This window comes from Otolemur garnettii, unplaced genomic scaffold, assembly GCF_000181295.1.
Source record: "Otolemur garnettii isolate 467f Iridium unplaced genomic scaffold, OtoGar3 scaffold00114, whole genome shotgun sequence".
NCBI lineage: Eukaryota > Metazoa > Chordata > Mammalia > Primates > Galagidae > Otolemur > Otolemur garnettii.
The window spans coordinates 5706912-5724759 of record NW_003852509.1 but is presented as its reverse complement, the minus strand read 5'-3'; the positions used below and the strand labels follow the sequence as shown (position 1 = coordinate 5724759).

Sequence of the window (17848 nt, the reverse complement as noted above, 5' to 3'; positions counted from 1 at the left end):
CGGTCCCCACGGGGCCGCGCGGCCCACATTCGCGCGCACGGTTTAGGATAGGGTCGTCCTCTGCAGCGGACGCACAGACACCACGCGCCCGTTTTCTGCGTAGGGATTCTCACTCCATCTGGGGCAGCGACGTCAGGGTGGCCCCCCTCAGCCCGGGGCAGAGACTCAGGGGTGCAGGCGTGCACGCCGCCCGGGGAGCGCGCTCAGCCGGGACAGGCCCCTGGTCCTTGGCCCTGCCATACGCGGTGAGGGGGGCCTCCCAGCTCCCGCGCCCAGCCAGGCAGTCAGAGGCACTCCTCCAGGGCACACGGGTCAGACCCGCCCTCTGCGGTGATTAAGGGGTCATACAAGGTAGAGTCATCGTCTGGGCCCAGCGACTTAGGAAAGGGCATGGGAAAGTCAAGTGACAGGCAGACACAAAAAAAATGGGGGCTATAAGGCGCATGACAAGGAACCAGGAATTACAGGGTTAGTTTGGGGGGTGGGGCAAGGCAGAGCAGGCGTCAGCTGTTTTGTTTGTCCCTCTGAGCATTTCAGAGCGGCCTTAGGTTCTTGGAATCGGCCTACTGGATGAGATGCCTCTAGGGCACCAAACATGGATGGATATCCAGAAGTCATCACGTGAAATACAAAATCCAGGAGGTGGAAAACGGTGGGAGGGGTGGTCTCCTTAGGGGAATGAGAGGCAGTACTGAAGGGCTGGTCCGGGCTGCCCATAGGGCCCTCCTAAACACAGCACCCGCACCCCTCCGCAGCCCTGGTGCCGCTGTAGCGGCCAGAAGCGCTGCCGCGGCCGGGATGGGTTAAAAGGTGTATGCGTGCTCAGGCGCGCAAGCTGGTCCAGGAAGTGCTGGGAAAGTGGCCATTCTCTTGCTTCCCTCCACTTGGGGTCCATTTCCTGTAGCCCACGACCATCTCTGGGCTCCTACTTCTCAGCTCTGTCCCTCTCCGCGCTTTCCTGTCTTGGCAGGCCCGCTGCCAAGGTACAAGGCCATCACATGAACTTGTTCCTATCTGCCCTGACATCTTGGGCAATGGCCCTACACAGTTCCAGGTGAAGTGCCAACCTCTGCACATGCGTGGCTCATCCTGGGGTTACCTGGTGTCCGATTAAGGGGCAGAGGAGGGGTGTGACTGAGCCAAATCTCCATGTGGAGGCCGCACGTTGGGTTCCTCAGTTTATTTTACTTTGGTGGAGGATGTGTGTGCCTTTCGTAGTCACTACACACACACACACACACACACACACGCGCACACACACACTTCCTGCTTCTGCTTGCACTCATCCTCTCTGTGGCGGGGGGATTGGGAGGGTAGGGAGTAGTCGGGGGTGAGGGGTCACCATCTGTGTTCTCCTGTGGTTGTCCCTGGAGCTCTGCACGTTCAGCCCTGCTGGGCTGGGAGAACTGCTCAATGAGAAGAGATGGCCACGCCAGCATTGGTCACCCCTCCAAATGGTGACCCATCAGCATATCTGTAGGTTCCACCTCCAAAATAAATGTCAGAGTTGTCCACTTCTCTCAGCAGCTACCACAACCATGCCGTGCTTGGAAGACAGGTTGTGTTGTCCACAGAGCAGCCCAGGGGAGCTCTAAAATATGTTATAAATCAGATCATGCCTCGCATCCTCACACTTCCCAAGATTTCTCCCCTTGCCCCTTCAGTCCCCCGCTCTCTGCACTCCAGCCACAACCACTGCCTGGTTGCGGCTTCTCTTCCCTTAGAGCCTTGGCACTTACTGTCCCCTTCACCTACCATGATCCTCTCTTGGCTTTTCATGGTTTCTTCCCAACCTTCAGATCTCAGTAAATGTCCCTCTTCAGACTTGGTTTCTTCCTTCTCAGCCCTTACTGTCAGTGGCTTGCTGTTCCCCACGGATGAGCACCCCACGGATGGGCTCAGGCTCAGTGACAGCTGTGGAGGGATGAGTGGGGCCTGGGCCTGCACAGGTGCCAGCCAGGCAGGACAGGAAATCTCACTCATTGGAGTCATGACTTTGGGAGGCCTGAGGCATACTCCTGTGTGGGAGGTGGCAGAGCATCCAGATGGCAGCAGCCTGAGGCTCTAGCCGCTGTGACAGCCGAGTGGCATGCCTTTACTAAGTCCTCTTCCCATTTAAATCTTCCTAGTTATTTAGGTACTTTTACATGTAGTGTTCATATATATTTATGCACAGCTGAATGACAGGGATATGTTCGAAAAACCGCATTGTTAGATGATCTTGTCCTTGTTTGACCATCACAGAGGGCACTTACACAAACCAAGACAGCATAGCCTACTGCACATCCAGGCTAGGTGGTGTGGCCTATTGCTTTGAAGTTATAAACCTGTACAGCCGGTTACTGTAGAATTACTGGAGGTAGTTGTGACACAGTGGTAGGTATTTGGTATTTACACATATCTAAACCTAGAAAAGGTACAGTAAAAATACAATATAAAAGACAAAAAAATGGTGCATCTGTAGGGATTTACCATGAAGGGAGCTTGCATGACTGGATGTTGCTCTGGGTGATTCAGTGAGAGAGTGGTGAGTGAATGTGGGGGCCTGGGACGCTACTGAACATTGCTGCAGACTTCATACACACCACACAGTTAGGCTACACTAAAGCTATAAAACATATTGTTTAGGCTTGGTGCCTATAGCTTAGCACAAGGACCCCAGCCACATACACAGAGCTGGCGGGTTTAAACCCAGCCCAGGCCTGCCAAACAGTGACAACTGCAACCAAAAAAACAGGCAGGTGTTGTGGCAGGCGCCTGTATTCCCAGCTACTTGGGAGGCTGAGGCAAGAGAATCACTTAAACCCAAGAGTTTGAGGTTGCTGTGAGCTGTGATGCCACAGCACTCTACCCAGGGTGATAGCTTGAGACTCTTGTCTCCAAATAAAATATTTGTTTACACCAGCATCACCATGACACATTGAGTAATATATTGTCCTATGGTATTATGACGGATGCAACATCATTAGACAATAGGAATTTTTCAGCTCCATTATAATCTCACAGGACCACTGCTGTGTATGTGCTCTATCATTATACAGTACATGACTGTATCTGTATTGTGTACATATGTGTGTGTCTGGATGTGTATATGAATTAACAGTTACCAGGGGCAGCACAGAAGGATCAGTGTTTCTTGAGGCTGGCTTGATGGTGTTAAAGTGGGAGATGAAATTCAGCCATACATGTAGAAACAGAAACAGAATGAGACTGAAACTTGCCCAAGCCTAGCGGTGAGTTTCTCTCTTGTCTCTCCTGATCCTCCACTTCAGTTTCTACAACAGTGCTGGATGGAAAGAAGCTTAAATCCAGAGCAGTCTAGGTTCCAGTCCTGGTTCTGTCTCTTACTAGTTGTGACCTAGTAAATTACTTAACCTCCTGCATGTTTCTCTCTTCACCCATCAAATAAGAATACTAACAATTACTTGGCAGAATTCTGATCTGAAATATGCCACTGTGTCTAGCAATGTCTGAAATGTTAGCTTATATTTACTAAGTACATACTAGGTGTTAGATACTTTGCATACATTATTTTATCTCCCCAGCTTTATCTGAAAGGTACCATTATTAGCCCATTTTACAGCTGAAATTAACTGAGGCTCATAATAATCTACCATCACACACCCAGGAAGTGGTGGAATTGGTGCCAGGCTCCTGCCCGTGCTTTCAACCACTCTGTAAAACTGTTAATTCCCTTTCTCCCCTTTGTGACGATTCCCCACGAGTATCACCAGTACCACTGGCAGAAATGACTTTGTGAACCTACTGTGTGCAGAGCATAGTGCTGCTGCTGAGGATTTAATGAGGACATTTCAGAAGGGCATCGGGATGAGGTACAACAAGAGCAGAGTCACACTCACTGAAACGACCAATAGGCTACACAAAATAAGAGAAAATTGAGACTGACTTTGGGCAAGACAGTGACAGGAACTCCAATGACCTATTCCCCAGTGACACTGGTGAAAATTGTTTGAAAAACAACCATTTAAAACCTCCAGAATGGTCCTAAGAGTCAACAGCAAATTAAGAAATATATGTTTAAGAAAATCAACACTTGGCTGGGTATGGTGGCTCAAGCCTGTAATCTAGCGCTCTGGGAGGCAAAAGTGGGTAGACTGTTTGAACGCAGGAGTTTTGGACCAGCAAAACTCTAAGAAAAATAGAAAAACTAGTCAGGCATTCTGGCAGGTGCCGGTAGTCCCAGCTACTCGGGAGGCTGAGGCAGGAGGATTACTTGAGCCCACGAGTTTGAGGTTGCCATGAGCTATGATGACACTACTGCACTCTACCCAGGGCGACAGAATGAGGCTCTGTCACAGAAAAAGAAAAAAAGAAAGAAAAAAGAAAATCAACAATTCAGTAAGGAAGGTGAGAGTCTGTGTTGCTTGAACCAAGACTGCTCCTCCTCTGACCCCCTCCCAGCCCAGAGAGGCAGAGATGGTCCAATGGGCTGCTGCAGCCAAGAACACAGGGCTGTTCTTTCCCCAGCTCTGGCAGAGGCCTTTCTGCCCTGCCCCCAGCTACCTGTTGCCGGGTGAGAGTGTTTGAGCATGCCAAGAACACTGAGCTTGTAAGGCAGTGGTTCCATGCCAGGAGAGGCAAGCTGAGAGGACCTTGGTCTAATGCTCTGCCTCCCCAAGGGACCCACAGAGTGTCACTCAGAGAGAAGCTTGCCATTGTCCTCACCCCCAGCTCCAGAGTCCTGGCTCAAAGGTTTTGCCTGGGGGAGAAGCAGGCTGTAAAACAGATAGCTCCTGAGTTTTGTCCAAAGGAACTGACCTCATTCGTAACAGAGCATGGGGAAGTTTAAACCCAAAGGTACTTTCAAGCTTAGTGCAGGTTGCAGTAAAGTGAACTGGAAGATCTTGAATCTAATAGACTTACGTCCTGTACGGGAACCCTACTATTTGTATGAGAGAACAGAGAATAAGACAGTTGAGAGAAGCTCTTCTGGGGTCAGAACAAAGACCAAAAATTGGCCTCAGAAAGTGTTCCTTCAAGTGAGCCAGAGTTTGATTGCATTAGCTTGTAGAACAATTTGTGCCCCAGGACAACACTGAAAATAACAGAGCAATCAGCTGCTAATTAGTGGAGTTTTACATCTGGGTGTGGGCAGAGAAAGTGGAAAAGAGCTCTGGCAGAGCCCCTGTCATCCAACAGTGACCGTGACGCCTTTCCAAGGACCAACACCAGAGGCTTAACACTGTGGGAAGGGAAACGGATTTCATCAAAACAATTTAGCCAGTTACTAAATAAGCAAATAACAAAAGCAAAACTGCTGGGGGAGCGGTACTGAGTTGCTCAAGTATGTTATCTAAAATGTCCAGTTTCCAAACAAAAATTATGAGACACGCAGAGGAACAGGAAAATATGACCTATACAATGGAAAAATAAAAGGCAACAGAAATTGATGATGAGAGTGACCAGATGTCAGATTTATCAAAATTCAAAATAGCCATTATAAAGATGTCCACAGAACTAAAGAACCATGAAAAGGAAAAGATAGGATAATGTTACATCAAATGGAGAATAGGTTATAAATGTCTAAGATTTATTATAAATTATAGATTTAGAGATTTATAATTATAAAAGGGAGATTGAAATCTCTTTCAATCTTTTGATTAAAATTATAAAAAAGAAACTGAAATTATAAAATAGAACCAAGTGGAAATGGTAGCTAGGTTAAGAAGAAATCCCTCTTTCCTAGGGAAAAAGGACAAGGAGTGGTGGGGAAGCCCAGGTCCCCATTTTGGTGCTGCCTACCTTAATTCAGTCACAAGTGATTGTTCACACCTGGGGAGGAGGGACCCCCCCCCAACACCAATCTACCAATCAGAACTTAGCTTGCCAACTGCAAAAGGTGTAGAAGACTCTTTAGATGGGCAACAGGTAAAATAGAGTCTTGAAGGTGACTTAAAACAGCCATGAGGCTAATTATCAGTCATTAGCTTAAATCTACACTGAGGTCCACACTCTATAACAGGCTCTCAGAGAGGCTCATGGGAGGTGCATTTAAGATTCAGGTTTCAAGGTGACTTCTGAATCACGATGTAGGCCCAACCCAGACAGCATAAAACAGAATCACTTGCCCTTACCCAGGCCTTTTTGCCTACTTGCTGTGGCAGTGGAAGCCTGTCCACTGTCTATGGTGAATGCATCTTGCTGTAGAAGCCTGTGTCTTGCTCTTGCTCTATAAACCTATCTTTCTCTTTCTCAAATAAATTTCATTTCATATCTGGTCATTTTTCAACCAAGTGCACTCCAAAAACAGAGGACACATCTGCCTAAAGCCCTGACATTTTAAGATGCAGACAGCTGACTTAAAACCCAACAGAAATTCTGGAGGTGAAAAACATAATAACTAAAATAGAAATTCACTAAAGAGCTCAACAATGGTTTTCAACAGGTAGAAGAAAGATTTAGCAAACTTGAAGACAGATTGATAGAGATTATACGAGTCAAAGAACACAGAGAAAACCATGAAAAAAAAATTATCAAAACCTCAGAGAAAGGTGGGACATCATTAAGTGCACCAACATATGAATAATGGGAATACCAGAAAGAAAAAGAGAAAGAAAAAATATTCTAAGAAATAATGAATAAAAACATTCAAAATTTATTGAAAAACGATAACCCACACAACCAGGAAACTTCACAATTCCAAGGAAGATAAACACAGAGATCCACAGACACATCATAGAAAAAATGCTGAAAATAAAAGACAAGGTTAAAATCTAGGAACCAGCTAGAGAATAACAACAATATAACTTATTAGTTGTAACTGTCAATATGACTGACAGCTGGCATAGTGGCTGAAAGAAAAGAAAAAAAAAATCTTGTCAACCAAGAATACTTTATGCGGCTGTTTGGAAAAACTCAAATCATTTTTCCTCTGCTCTCACACAACAATCAACCTAGAAACCTGCTGTGACCTCAAAATATGCGGGGATTTCTCTCCAGTGGATACCTGCTGAATGTTCTCCACTTCAACTCTGATTATCTACCTGGAGATGAAATCAAAACCCATGGGCTGGGGATTCAGTGCCCAAGGCCAGCCCTCTCTCTCATCAGTCTCAATTCCAGACCTCTGAAATTTCTGACTGGGTTCATGTTGGGGTTCCTATGACCCCATAATTTGTAGAGATTGACCTCAGAACTCAGGGAAACACTTAAAGTTACTAATTTATTACAAAGGGTATTTTAAAGGATATTGAAGGAGCTAAAGAAATTTTACACCAAAATAAAACTCCTTGGTATAAAAACTACCTTGAATTAAAGGCCATTTGAGATCAGGAAGCATTAAGGGGGGGGTTTCCCTCTATCTACATAAACTGGACGGACCTAATCAAAAGATCTAAGGGGGCAACTAATTTCCTTTCCTCTCCCTATTAGCTCAATATGCTGCAAGAAAGAAGATCAAGAATGCTAGCAGACCTGGCTAGCATTTTAAATCTTTTAAAATCTTTCAAAAGGTAAAACCTATCTCTCAGGTTAATTTACGAGTCAATCTGTTTCCCCATCTATTCATCCTCCCTAGCAACTATTTGTTGCATAGATATGTCATATTTTCCCCCTTCCCTTCTAAAAGGCAGATATAAAAATACCTGAGTTTCATTGAAATATTGGGTAATCACTCTTGTGATTCTCCCCATGCACGTGGTATTTGGAAATAAACTTATCTCATTAATCTCCCTTAACTGTGAGTTGATTTTTCGAAACCACCCTTACAAACTGATGAAGAGGTACAAGGAAAGAACTAGAGGAAGGGCCCCAAAACTCTGTGAAGGAACAGGCTTAGCTAAAATAGTGATAATAACCGGCCGCTGTCCCCTCCTTTGCTTGATAATAGTCACTGCCCCCTCCCCTTATTTGCTTCTCTATAATTGCTACTCCAGAGGGCACAGCCAGTAGTTGTAAAGATTCTTAACTTTTCTCTGTAGGAAACATTACCTGTTTAGAACTTAAGGGATGTTTTTGAGGTATCTTCCACATCCTGCATTCCAGAGAATTGGCTGACCCCACCGAAGGTGGCCCATACTAAAAGACTGATGCTTTAGCCCCCCAAACTAGCCGATTAGCAGGCCCCGATTACCTCATCTTTTGCCCTCCAAACTGTCTTTAAAAACCCTGTTTCTACAATTCTAGGGAAGGTGGATTTGAGAAATTTCTCTCATCTTCCCACTTAGTGCTATGGATAATATTTCAACCTACCATTGCAACATTAGGTGTTCAATGTTATTTAGGAGTCAGGTAAGCATTCTTTTTTTCTTTTCTTTTGAGACAGAGTGTCACTTTGTCACCCTTGGTTGAGTGGTGTGGCGTTATAGCTCACAGCAACTTTTGGGCTCAAGTGATCTCCTTGCTTTAGCCTCTCAAGTGGCTGGGACTATAGGTGTGTGCCACAATGCCCAGCTACATATTTTTTAAGAAATGGGGTGTCGCTCTTGCTCAGGCTAGTCTCAAATTCCTGAGCTCAGGCAATCCACCCACCTCAGCCTCCCAGGGTAAGCTACTGTGCCCCACCAGGTAAGCATTTTTATTTGATTATTAAGTTACTTCAAAAGCTATAATTTGAAAAGGCATTAGATGCAAAAACATGCTGCCACATTTGATGAGTATAAACGATTGTGCCCTAAGGACAAAATAGTGAAACTGACAAAACAAAATTTCTTTTAAAAACTTATACGTCAGATGGATTACAGTGTAAAAGCTAGTTATATGGCAGCTGTTTTTTAATGATATTTTTAATGACTCACCGTTCCTGATTACTATGAAGCAACGGCAATCATGACAGCATGGCAGTGACACGAGAGCAGACAGATCGGTGGAATACAATTAGGATCCAGAAATAAACCAACAGCTCTGCAGTCAACTTACTTTTGACAAGAGTGCCAAGCCCATTCAAAGGGAAAAAGAATAATCCTCGCCACAGATGGTGCTGGGACAACTGGTTAGTCACACACAGGAAGGAAGTTGGACCCTTACCTACCACCACATAGAAAAGATAACTCAAAGTGCATGAAAGATTTAAATGTAAGAGCTAGAGCTTTGGAACTCTTAAGAGAAAAACAGGAGCATATCTTCATGAATCTGGATTGGGCTAAGGATTCTTAGAACTCCAAAAGCACAAACAACAAAAGAAAAAATAGGTAAACTGGACCTCATTAAAAACAAAACAAAAAACATTTTGTGCTTCAAAGGACAACATCAAAAAAGTGAAAAGACAAACCCGCAGCAGTGGAGGAAATATTTGGAAACATATATCTGATAAGGGAATATAAAGAACACTTACAACTCAGTAAAAAAAGACAACCTAATATAAAAATGAGTAAAGCGTTTGGGTAGACATTTCTCCAAAGAAGACATACAAATGGCCAATAAGCACATGAGGAAATGCTCGATATCATCAGTCATCAGGGAAATGCAAATCAAAACCATACTGAGATTCAACTTCATGCCCACTAGTTTGGCCAGAATCAAAAGTCAGAGAACAAGAGTTGATGAGGTTGCAGAGAGAGTGGAGGGATTACCCTGCTGGTGGGGCTGCTTCAAAGAACAGCTTGGCACTTTGTCAAATAATTCAACACCTGTAAGTATATACCCAAAAGAAATGGAGACAAATTCTGAAATTTGCACAGAAATGGTATTTATAGCAGCATCATTCACAGTAGCCAAAGGAAGGAAACGATCCAAATGTTCATCCACTGCAGATGAATGAGTAAGCAAATTGTGGTAGAGCCATATAATGACTATTGCTTGGCCATAAAGAGGAATGAAATACCAGTACATGTGACTACGTGGATGAACTTAGAAACATTATGCCAAGTGAAAGAAGCCAGTCACCAGATCTTCTATGATTTCATTCACATGCAAATTGAAAATAGGGGGAAGGTGTAGCTAAAGGGTGCAGAATCTATTATGAAAGGCTGAAAATGTTCTAAAATTGTAGTTATAACTGCACATATCTGTGAGTGTGCTAAGAATACCTGAATTATATGTGAACTGTATCTCAAAAAAGCTATTAAAAAAGTAGGGAAAGTCTTTTACTAGGAAGCGTATCAGCCATGAGATACAACAAAGATATAACTGGCTTAAAGAAACAGACGACCTACAGCTTGTGAAGTAACCATACGACCAGAAGGCAAGTAGAAAAATTCCCGGTAAAACCCTGCAGAATCTTCCAGAATCACAGGCATGAACTCAGAGGAGGTGCCAGGGACTCAGCAAGGTTGCCACTGGCCCTGCTGGCTCCACCAAGAGAGGGATGTGATTGGGTTTATCCTGGGTACGTACTGGGGGGGGCAGAGGATGGTATGCTCCCACGTCAGGGTAATTCTTGGATGTGTGTGGGAAAGAATAAAAGTCCACTTCACATCGGGAGGCTGAGGCAAGAGAATTGCCTAAGCCCAAGAGCTGGAGGTTGCTGTGAGCTCTGTTGCCACAGCACTCTACTGAGGGTGACAAAGTGAGACTCTGTCTCTAAAAAAAAAATACAAGTCCACTTCACAGTGCAACCTGAATAGGTCCATTTACTAATGAAAAACCATCACATCCAGCAGCTATTATGGGCAGCAAACTTTCCCAGGGCAACTTTCCCAGGGCAACCAAGTGTACATGGAGTCAGATTCAGGGCTCAAGACTCAGGGTCCATATGGACTGACTCCTTAGCATGACACATGCTAAACTCTACTGTGGGGCTGAGCACTGTGTGTCATCGTCTCCTGCCTTCCCTTGCTGGCTTTGTACGTGTCTACAGCTCCAATGGGACCAAACTTCTGTCAGCCTTGAGCACTAGCCCACTCCTTCTCCCTAAGCCTGGACAAGTGTATGTTTGACAGCTGTGGCTGTTTTGTTTTTTCGGCTCTATGTAGGGCATAGCTCTGCTGTGCCTTTCTTAAATACCAGATTCAGCCTCTCCCTTCAGCCAGTTGAGTGCTTTCAGATTGTAAGGTCAGCACCTAACACAGTCTGCACCTGTGTTCAAGACCTGACACTTGACATCAATCCTACCCCCGGGGCTTCTTGTGTATCTCCTGGGTCAGGTGTGAGGAAGGCAGTTGTGCAGAGGCCCACGTAGCTCTCACATGGGATTCAATTCTGTTCCGGCACAAAAATCTCACCTTTTACGGATGAATCCATGATGGGATGGTGTTGTTATAGTTTTGGGAAAGGAACTCAGAGGCTGCTATAAAACTCAAGCAAGAGGCTACTGCTCCTCAGAAGGGAAAATACCCAGGTTGCATCATTAGATTATAAACAACCACCACGTGATGATTTCTTCTCTAAGTTATATCCTATTGCAAGGCCAAGGGATAGTCAGTAGTTCTGGTCACAATTAAAGAATGGAGCCAGGCTTGGGAATTCAAAATGCAATCTGCCTCAAGGTAAGAATTCCCTTTCTCTAGGTACTAGGGACTCCTTCCTAACTGGGGGTATAAGACAATTGTTAATCTCTTTCTTCTTCAATCTACTTTTTTTTTTTTTTTTTTTTTGAGACACAGAGCCTCAAGCTGTCCCCCTGGGTAGAGTGCTATGGCATTACAGCTCACAGCAACCTCCAACTCCTGGGCTCAAGCGAGTCTCCTGCCTCTGCCTCCCAAGTAGCTGGGACCACAGGCGCCCGCCACAACACCCGGCTATTTTTTGGTTGCAGCCGTCATTGTTGTTTGGCAGGTCCGGGCTGGGGATTCGAACCTGCCACCTTAGGTGTACGTGGCTGGCGCCTTAGCCGGTTGAGCTATAGGCGCCGAGCCCTTCAATCTACTTTTGCCAGACAAGAGGAACAGCTGCTAGTGACACTTCTTGTCCTCCTCATCAGAGCACCGGAGTATGTAACAGAAAAGGCATGTGACTCACCAGTGTTGGGGGTGTGCTCTGCCCAGCCCGAGAAGTTCAGTCCTGTAGGGGCACTTTGGGAGAGTGGACAGCTTCTTCTACAGAGGTTCGAAGACTCTGGAGAGGTGATGAGCATCTTCCTCCAGCACTGGGAGAGGAAGAAAAAGGCAGAGGGTAAATGGAGAGAGGAAATGACAGGCTGTCATCACTGCCCCTAATTTTTCAAATTGCCCAGGACCTTTCCTGTGAACAGAGCACATAGCCATCACGTGCACAGCTCCAGAGGTGCCATTCACACCAAAACCTAGGAGAAAAGAAAATCCTTCTCCTAAAGTCTACAGTGTCCAGCCACGTGGCCATGTGGACAGGCTGTCATTCCACAATGTGAAGCAAGGACCACCGAGAGGGTCTTAGACTCTTGTATCTCCCTGGGTGGTCAGCCTCAAAATCTGGTATCTTTCCCAAAAGCTGAAGCATATTCTTCGGGGGTACTTAATTGAAATGCAACTCACAAAGTCCCTGACATCTCATGATTATGAAGCAGATACTTCAGGGTGTAAGGATCAGCATTGGGTGTGTTCTTGGGATGCCAGGGATGTGAGTATTTTCTTTATCATTCCATTGTCCAAACTTTTTTTTTTCTACCAAATCCGTTTTTTCTACCTTATATAGTTGTTATATTAACTTAAAAATGATGTTTGCTCTCTTTCCTTTTGCTTTTATATTCCTCACACTAGTAGGCAAACAGTGCTTAGAGAATTCCTTTAGTGACTTCCGAAAACATCAATATACAAAGCAAGGGTTGAGATGGAGCAGCATACTTCTCCCATCTTTTTCATTTGAATGCAACTAAAGACTTGGACAGAAGGTATAGATTGCTGTCCGAGGACTCTGAATGTAAATGGTAGCAGGTGGACTGGAGAAGGAAACCAGAATTTGAAGCTGCACTAATCCTGTGGTGAGTTCCCTGGTTGTTGTTTCTGCAGTATCCCCTTGGCCTAAACTCAGTGGCAGCTTGAAATGGGGAATAGACACAAAGGACTCCAAAAGAAACTCTCTGATCTGAAGAGAGGGACCTGAGGGAACAGAGGGAATCCAGTGTATTTGGGTGTTGTTTCTCCCCCACCACCCCCAGGGAGTCCCACTATCGCAGTGGCTGAGGTGACTGGACAGGCCCGTACAACTCAGAGGGATGGAAGCCTTCTCTGACCAGAGGAACCATGGTCCCAAAAGTGTGAGGAGAATCTGTTTCTTTTTTCTCTGTCCTCCTGCCATTTGGCTCCAGAGGCAGACACAGATGCAAGAAGTGTGTGGCACTGAGAAAACAAGTCCCCAATTTTCTATCAAGAAGACTAGGTGGTTCCTAGAAACCAGAAAGTATCTGGAAGAATGTTCAAGAAAATGACCCTATAATGTGGTGTATGAGCTCCTCCTGGCTCACTCCCAAACTGCATGCCCAAATCTGACCCTAAATAGCACACTACAGTCTTAGAGAACTGAATTGTGGGGTAGAACCTTTTACAGGTCCCAGACTGGCACTGGCATGATCTATATTATCCAAATGGCACTGCAAATAGCATGAAAACTGAACTGACATAAGAAACACCCCTGAAGGCTGGTAAGGACTTGTAGCCTGAACTTAATTGGGTCAACTCCTTGAAAAACTTAATAATAGGAATTAAACAAGGCCCAGAGTTTTCTACTACAATATTCAAAATGCCCAGGATATAATACAAAATCATTTGACATACAAAGAACTGTGAAAATCTCAATAACTTGTAAGGGAAAAGACAGGCAACAGATGCCAACACCACCATGACACAGTTGTTGGGATTATTAGACAAAGACCTTAAAGCCTCTCATATATAACCATGCTCTAAGAAGTAAGGAACTTCTGAAAATACCTGAAATGAATAACGAATAATAAGAAAATAATGCAAAAAAGAATAAAATGGAAATGTTAGAACTGAAAATTATAATAACTGAAAAAATCTATTGGCAGAATTCAATTATAAAATAAGATAAAAGAGTCAGTACACTTTTAAATAACTCAGCAGAAATTATCTAACTGAAAATAGAGAGAGAAAAAATTACGGGGGACAAAACCCAACAAAGGCTCAGGGACCTGTAGGAAAATAGAGATTTAATAGTCTGTCATCAGAGTTCCAGAAGGAGAAGAATATATGAAATATATCAAGAAATAATACATATATATATAATGATATATCAAGAGTATATCAAGAACACATGAAATATATCAAGAAATAATTGCTGAGAACATCCCAATTATGATGAAAGACATTAACTTAGAGACACAAGAGCTCAAACAGAAACTTTAAACAGAAAAACACAAGGAAATAATGCCCAGAGATATCATAAACAAAGTGCTGAAAACTAGAAGAATCTTAAAAGCACCCAGAAACAAACAACAAAGCATACGTATGGGAAATCCACTCAAATGATTGCAGATTTTTCATGGAGGCCAGAAAGAAGTGCAACAATATTTGTAAAGTGCTGAATCACTGCCAACCCCAAATCCTAGATTCATCAAAAACATACTTCAGGCATGAAGGTGAAATACATTCTCACGTGGAAAGACACTAAGAGCAAGCGTGGGCAGCGGACCTGCTCTAAAGAAATGTTCAAGGAAGATCTTGATGCAAAAGGGAAATGACACTAGCAGAAAGCTTCATCCTTCAGGAAAGGATGAAAATGAATAACTGGGTGAAAGTTATTCACGAATGAATAACTGGGTGAACAAAGGATGAAAGTGAATAACTGGGTAAGTATAACAGACTGTGTTTCTCCTCTTAAGTAGTACAAAATATGCTTGACAGTTAAAAGCAAAAGTTATAATGTTATCTAATGAGGTTTTCATATATGAAGATAAAATATACATGATGAGTACAATATGAAAAAAGTGGCTAAAGGAACCTGTGTGCTGGAAGTTTTGTACATTCCGCTTAAACTGTTAAAATACTAATTCTAAATAGAATATAAGAATTATACTGAAAAGTTACAGGTTTATATTAATCCCTACATGGACTACTAAAAAAAAGATCTACACAAAGAAATGTATTTTAAAACTCAAGGCTCGGCGCCTATGGCTCAAGTGGCTAAGGCACCAGCCACATACACCTAAGGTGGCGGGTTTGAATCCAGCCCGGGCCCGCCAAGCAACAATGATGGCTGCAACCAAAAAAAACTCAATAGATAAGTTACAACGGAAAACTAAAATATCTCCAAATAATCCAGAGGAAGACAGTAAAAGGAAAGAGGGCAATGGAAATCAGTGAACAGAGAACAAAGGATAACATGATTGACTTAGACCAAACACATCTGTAGTTACACAAATTTAAATACACAAAGCACAAAATCAAAAGAAAGATTGTCAAGATGATTACAGGGAAAAACAACACCTAATAATATGCTCTCCACAAGAAACCACTTTCAAATTAATGAAAAAGATAAGTAGAAAGTAAATTTATGGAACCATTTATGCCACATAAATCCTAATCAAAAATCTTACCTTTCAAGAGGAACTAGTACCTGTATTATGCAATCTTTTCCAAAATATAGAAAAAGAAGGAATACTTCCCAACACATTCTATGAAGCAAATATCACCCTGATACCTGAACCAGGAAAGGATCCAACAAAAAAAGAAAATTATAGATCAATATCATTCATGAATATCGATGCAAAAATATTCAGTAAGATCTTAGCAAACAGAATTTAATAACACATCAAAAAAATTATACACCATGATCAAAGTGGTTTTATTCCAGGGTTACAGGGTTGGTTCAACATACACAAATCTATAAATATAATAATATATCACATCAATAAAATAAAAAACAAAGACCATATGATTCTATCAATTGGCACAGAAAAAGCCTTTGATAATATCCAGTATCCTTTCATGATCAGAACATTTAAGAAAATAGGTATAGAAGGAACATTTCTTAAACTGATAGAGGCCATTTACAACAAACCCACACACAGCCAATATCATATTGAATGGTGTAAAACTGAAAACATTTCCACTCAGATCAGGAACGAGGCAAGGATGACCACTGTCTCCTCTGCTATTCAACATAGAAATGGAAGTCTTAGCAATGGCATTCAGGTATGAGAAGGTGATCATGGATATCCGAATAGGGTCAGAGGAGATCAAACTCTGGCTCTTCACCGATGATATGATCCTATACCTGGAAAATCTCAGAGACTCAACTTCAAAACTCTTAGAAGTGATCAAGGAGTACAGCAGCATCTCAGGGTACAAAATCAATACTTACACGTCAGTAGCCTTTATATACGCCAGCAATAGTCAAGCTGAAAACATAGTCAAGGACTCTATTCCTTTTAAATAGTCCCAAAGAAGATGAAATATCTGGGAGTTTACCTAACAAAGGACATGAAACATCTCTATAAAGAGAACTATGAAACTCTGAGAAAAGAAATAGCTGAAGATGTTAAGAAATGGAAAAACATACCATGCTCATGGCTGGGAAGAATGAACATTGTTAAAATGTCCATACTACCCAAAGCAATCTACAGATTTAATACAATCCCTATTAAAGCACCAATGTCATACTTTAAAGAACCTGGAAGAATAGTACTTCATTTTATATGGAATCAGAAAAACCTAGAATAGCAAATACATTACTCAGAAATAAGAATAAATCAGGAAGTATCACGTTACCAGACTTCAGGCTATACTATAAATCTGTAGTGATCAAAACAGCATGGTACTGGCACAAAAATAGAGAGATAGATTTATGGAACAGAATAGAGAACCAAGAGATGAACCCAGCTACTTGTTGTCATTTGATCTTCGACAAGTCTATCAAAAATATTCAGTCAGGTAAAGACTCCCTTTTTAACAAATGGTGCTGGGTGAACTGGCTGGAGACCTGTAGAAGATTGAAACTGAATCCCACCTACCAACATTAATAAAAATTGATTCTCACTGGATAAAAACTTTAAACTTAAGACATGAAACTATAAAAATACTAGAAGAGAGTGTGAGGAAAACACCTGAGGAAATTGGCCTGGGAGAATATTTTATGAGGAGGAACCCCCAGGCAATTAAAGCAATGCCAAAAATACATTACTAGGATGTGATCAAACTAAAAAGCTTTTGCACAGCCAAGAGCACGGTAAGTAAAGCAAACAGACAGCCTTCAGAATGGGAGAAGATTTTTGCAGGTTATGCTTCTGACAAAGGTCTGATAACTAGAATCCACAGAGAACTCAAGTTAATCAATAAGAAAAAAACAAATAACCCCATTTCTATGTGGGCAAGAGACTTGAACAGAAACTTCTCTGATGAAGACAGGTGCAAGGCCTATAGACACATGAAAAAATTCTCATCATCCTTAATCATTAGAGAAATGCAAATCAAAACCACTTTGAGATATCATCTAACTCCAGTAAGATTAGCCCACATCACAAAATCCCAAAACTACAGATGTTTGTGTGGATGCGGAGAGAAGGGAACCCTTCTACACTGCTGGTGGGAATGCAAGCTAATACAGTCTTTTTGGAAAGAAGTTTGGAGAACACTCAAGGAACTAAAAGTAGACCTATGATTCGATCCTGCAATTCTTCTACTAGGTATATACCCAGATGATCAAAAATTATTTTACAACAAAAACATTTGCACCAGAATGTTTATTGAAGCCCAATTCATAATAGGCAAGACATGGAAATAGCCCAAGTGCCCATCCACCCGTGAATGGATTAACAAATTGTGGTATATGTACAGCACGGAATACTATGCAGCCATGAAAAAGATGGAGACTTCACATCTTTTATGTTTACCTGGATGGAGCTGGAACATTGTCTTCTTAGTAAAGAATGGAAAAAAAAGTATTCAATGTACTACTCAATACTACTATGAAATGAATATATAATCACCTACACACTCATATGAATGGCAAAACATAACTATAGTCCAGAAAGCAGAAGGGAAGAGGAGAGGGAGTGGAGGGGTAGGGGGATAGGGGACGA

The 17848-nt window shown here is 42.7% G+C and overlaps 1 protein-coding gene across 1 annotated transcript in view; it reads right to left on the bottom strand.

Annotated features, from left to right (window-relative positions):
* Positions 1 to 17848, bottom strand: part of ARHGEF4 (Rho guanine nucleotide exchange factor 4) — a 123236-nt gene that overhangs the window by 74201 nt on the left and 31187 nt on the right. Inside the window, exon 3 of the mRNA XM_012809829.2 lies at positions 11857 to 11983. Coding sequence (XP_012665283.1) covers positions 11857 to 11983 — 127 coding nt within the window. The remainder of the gene's footprint in view (positions 1 to 11856; positions 11984 to 17848) is intronic.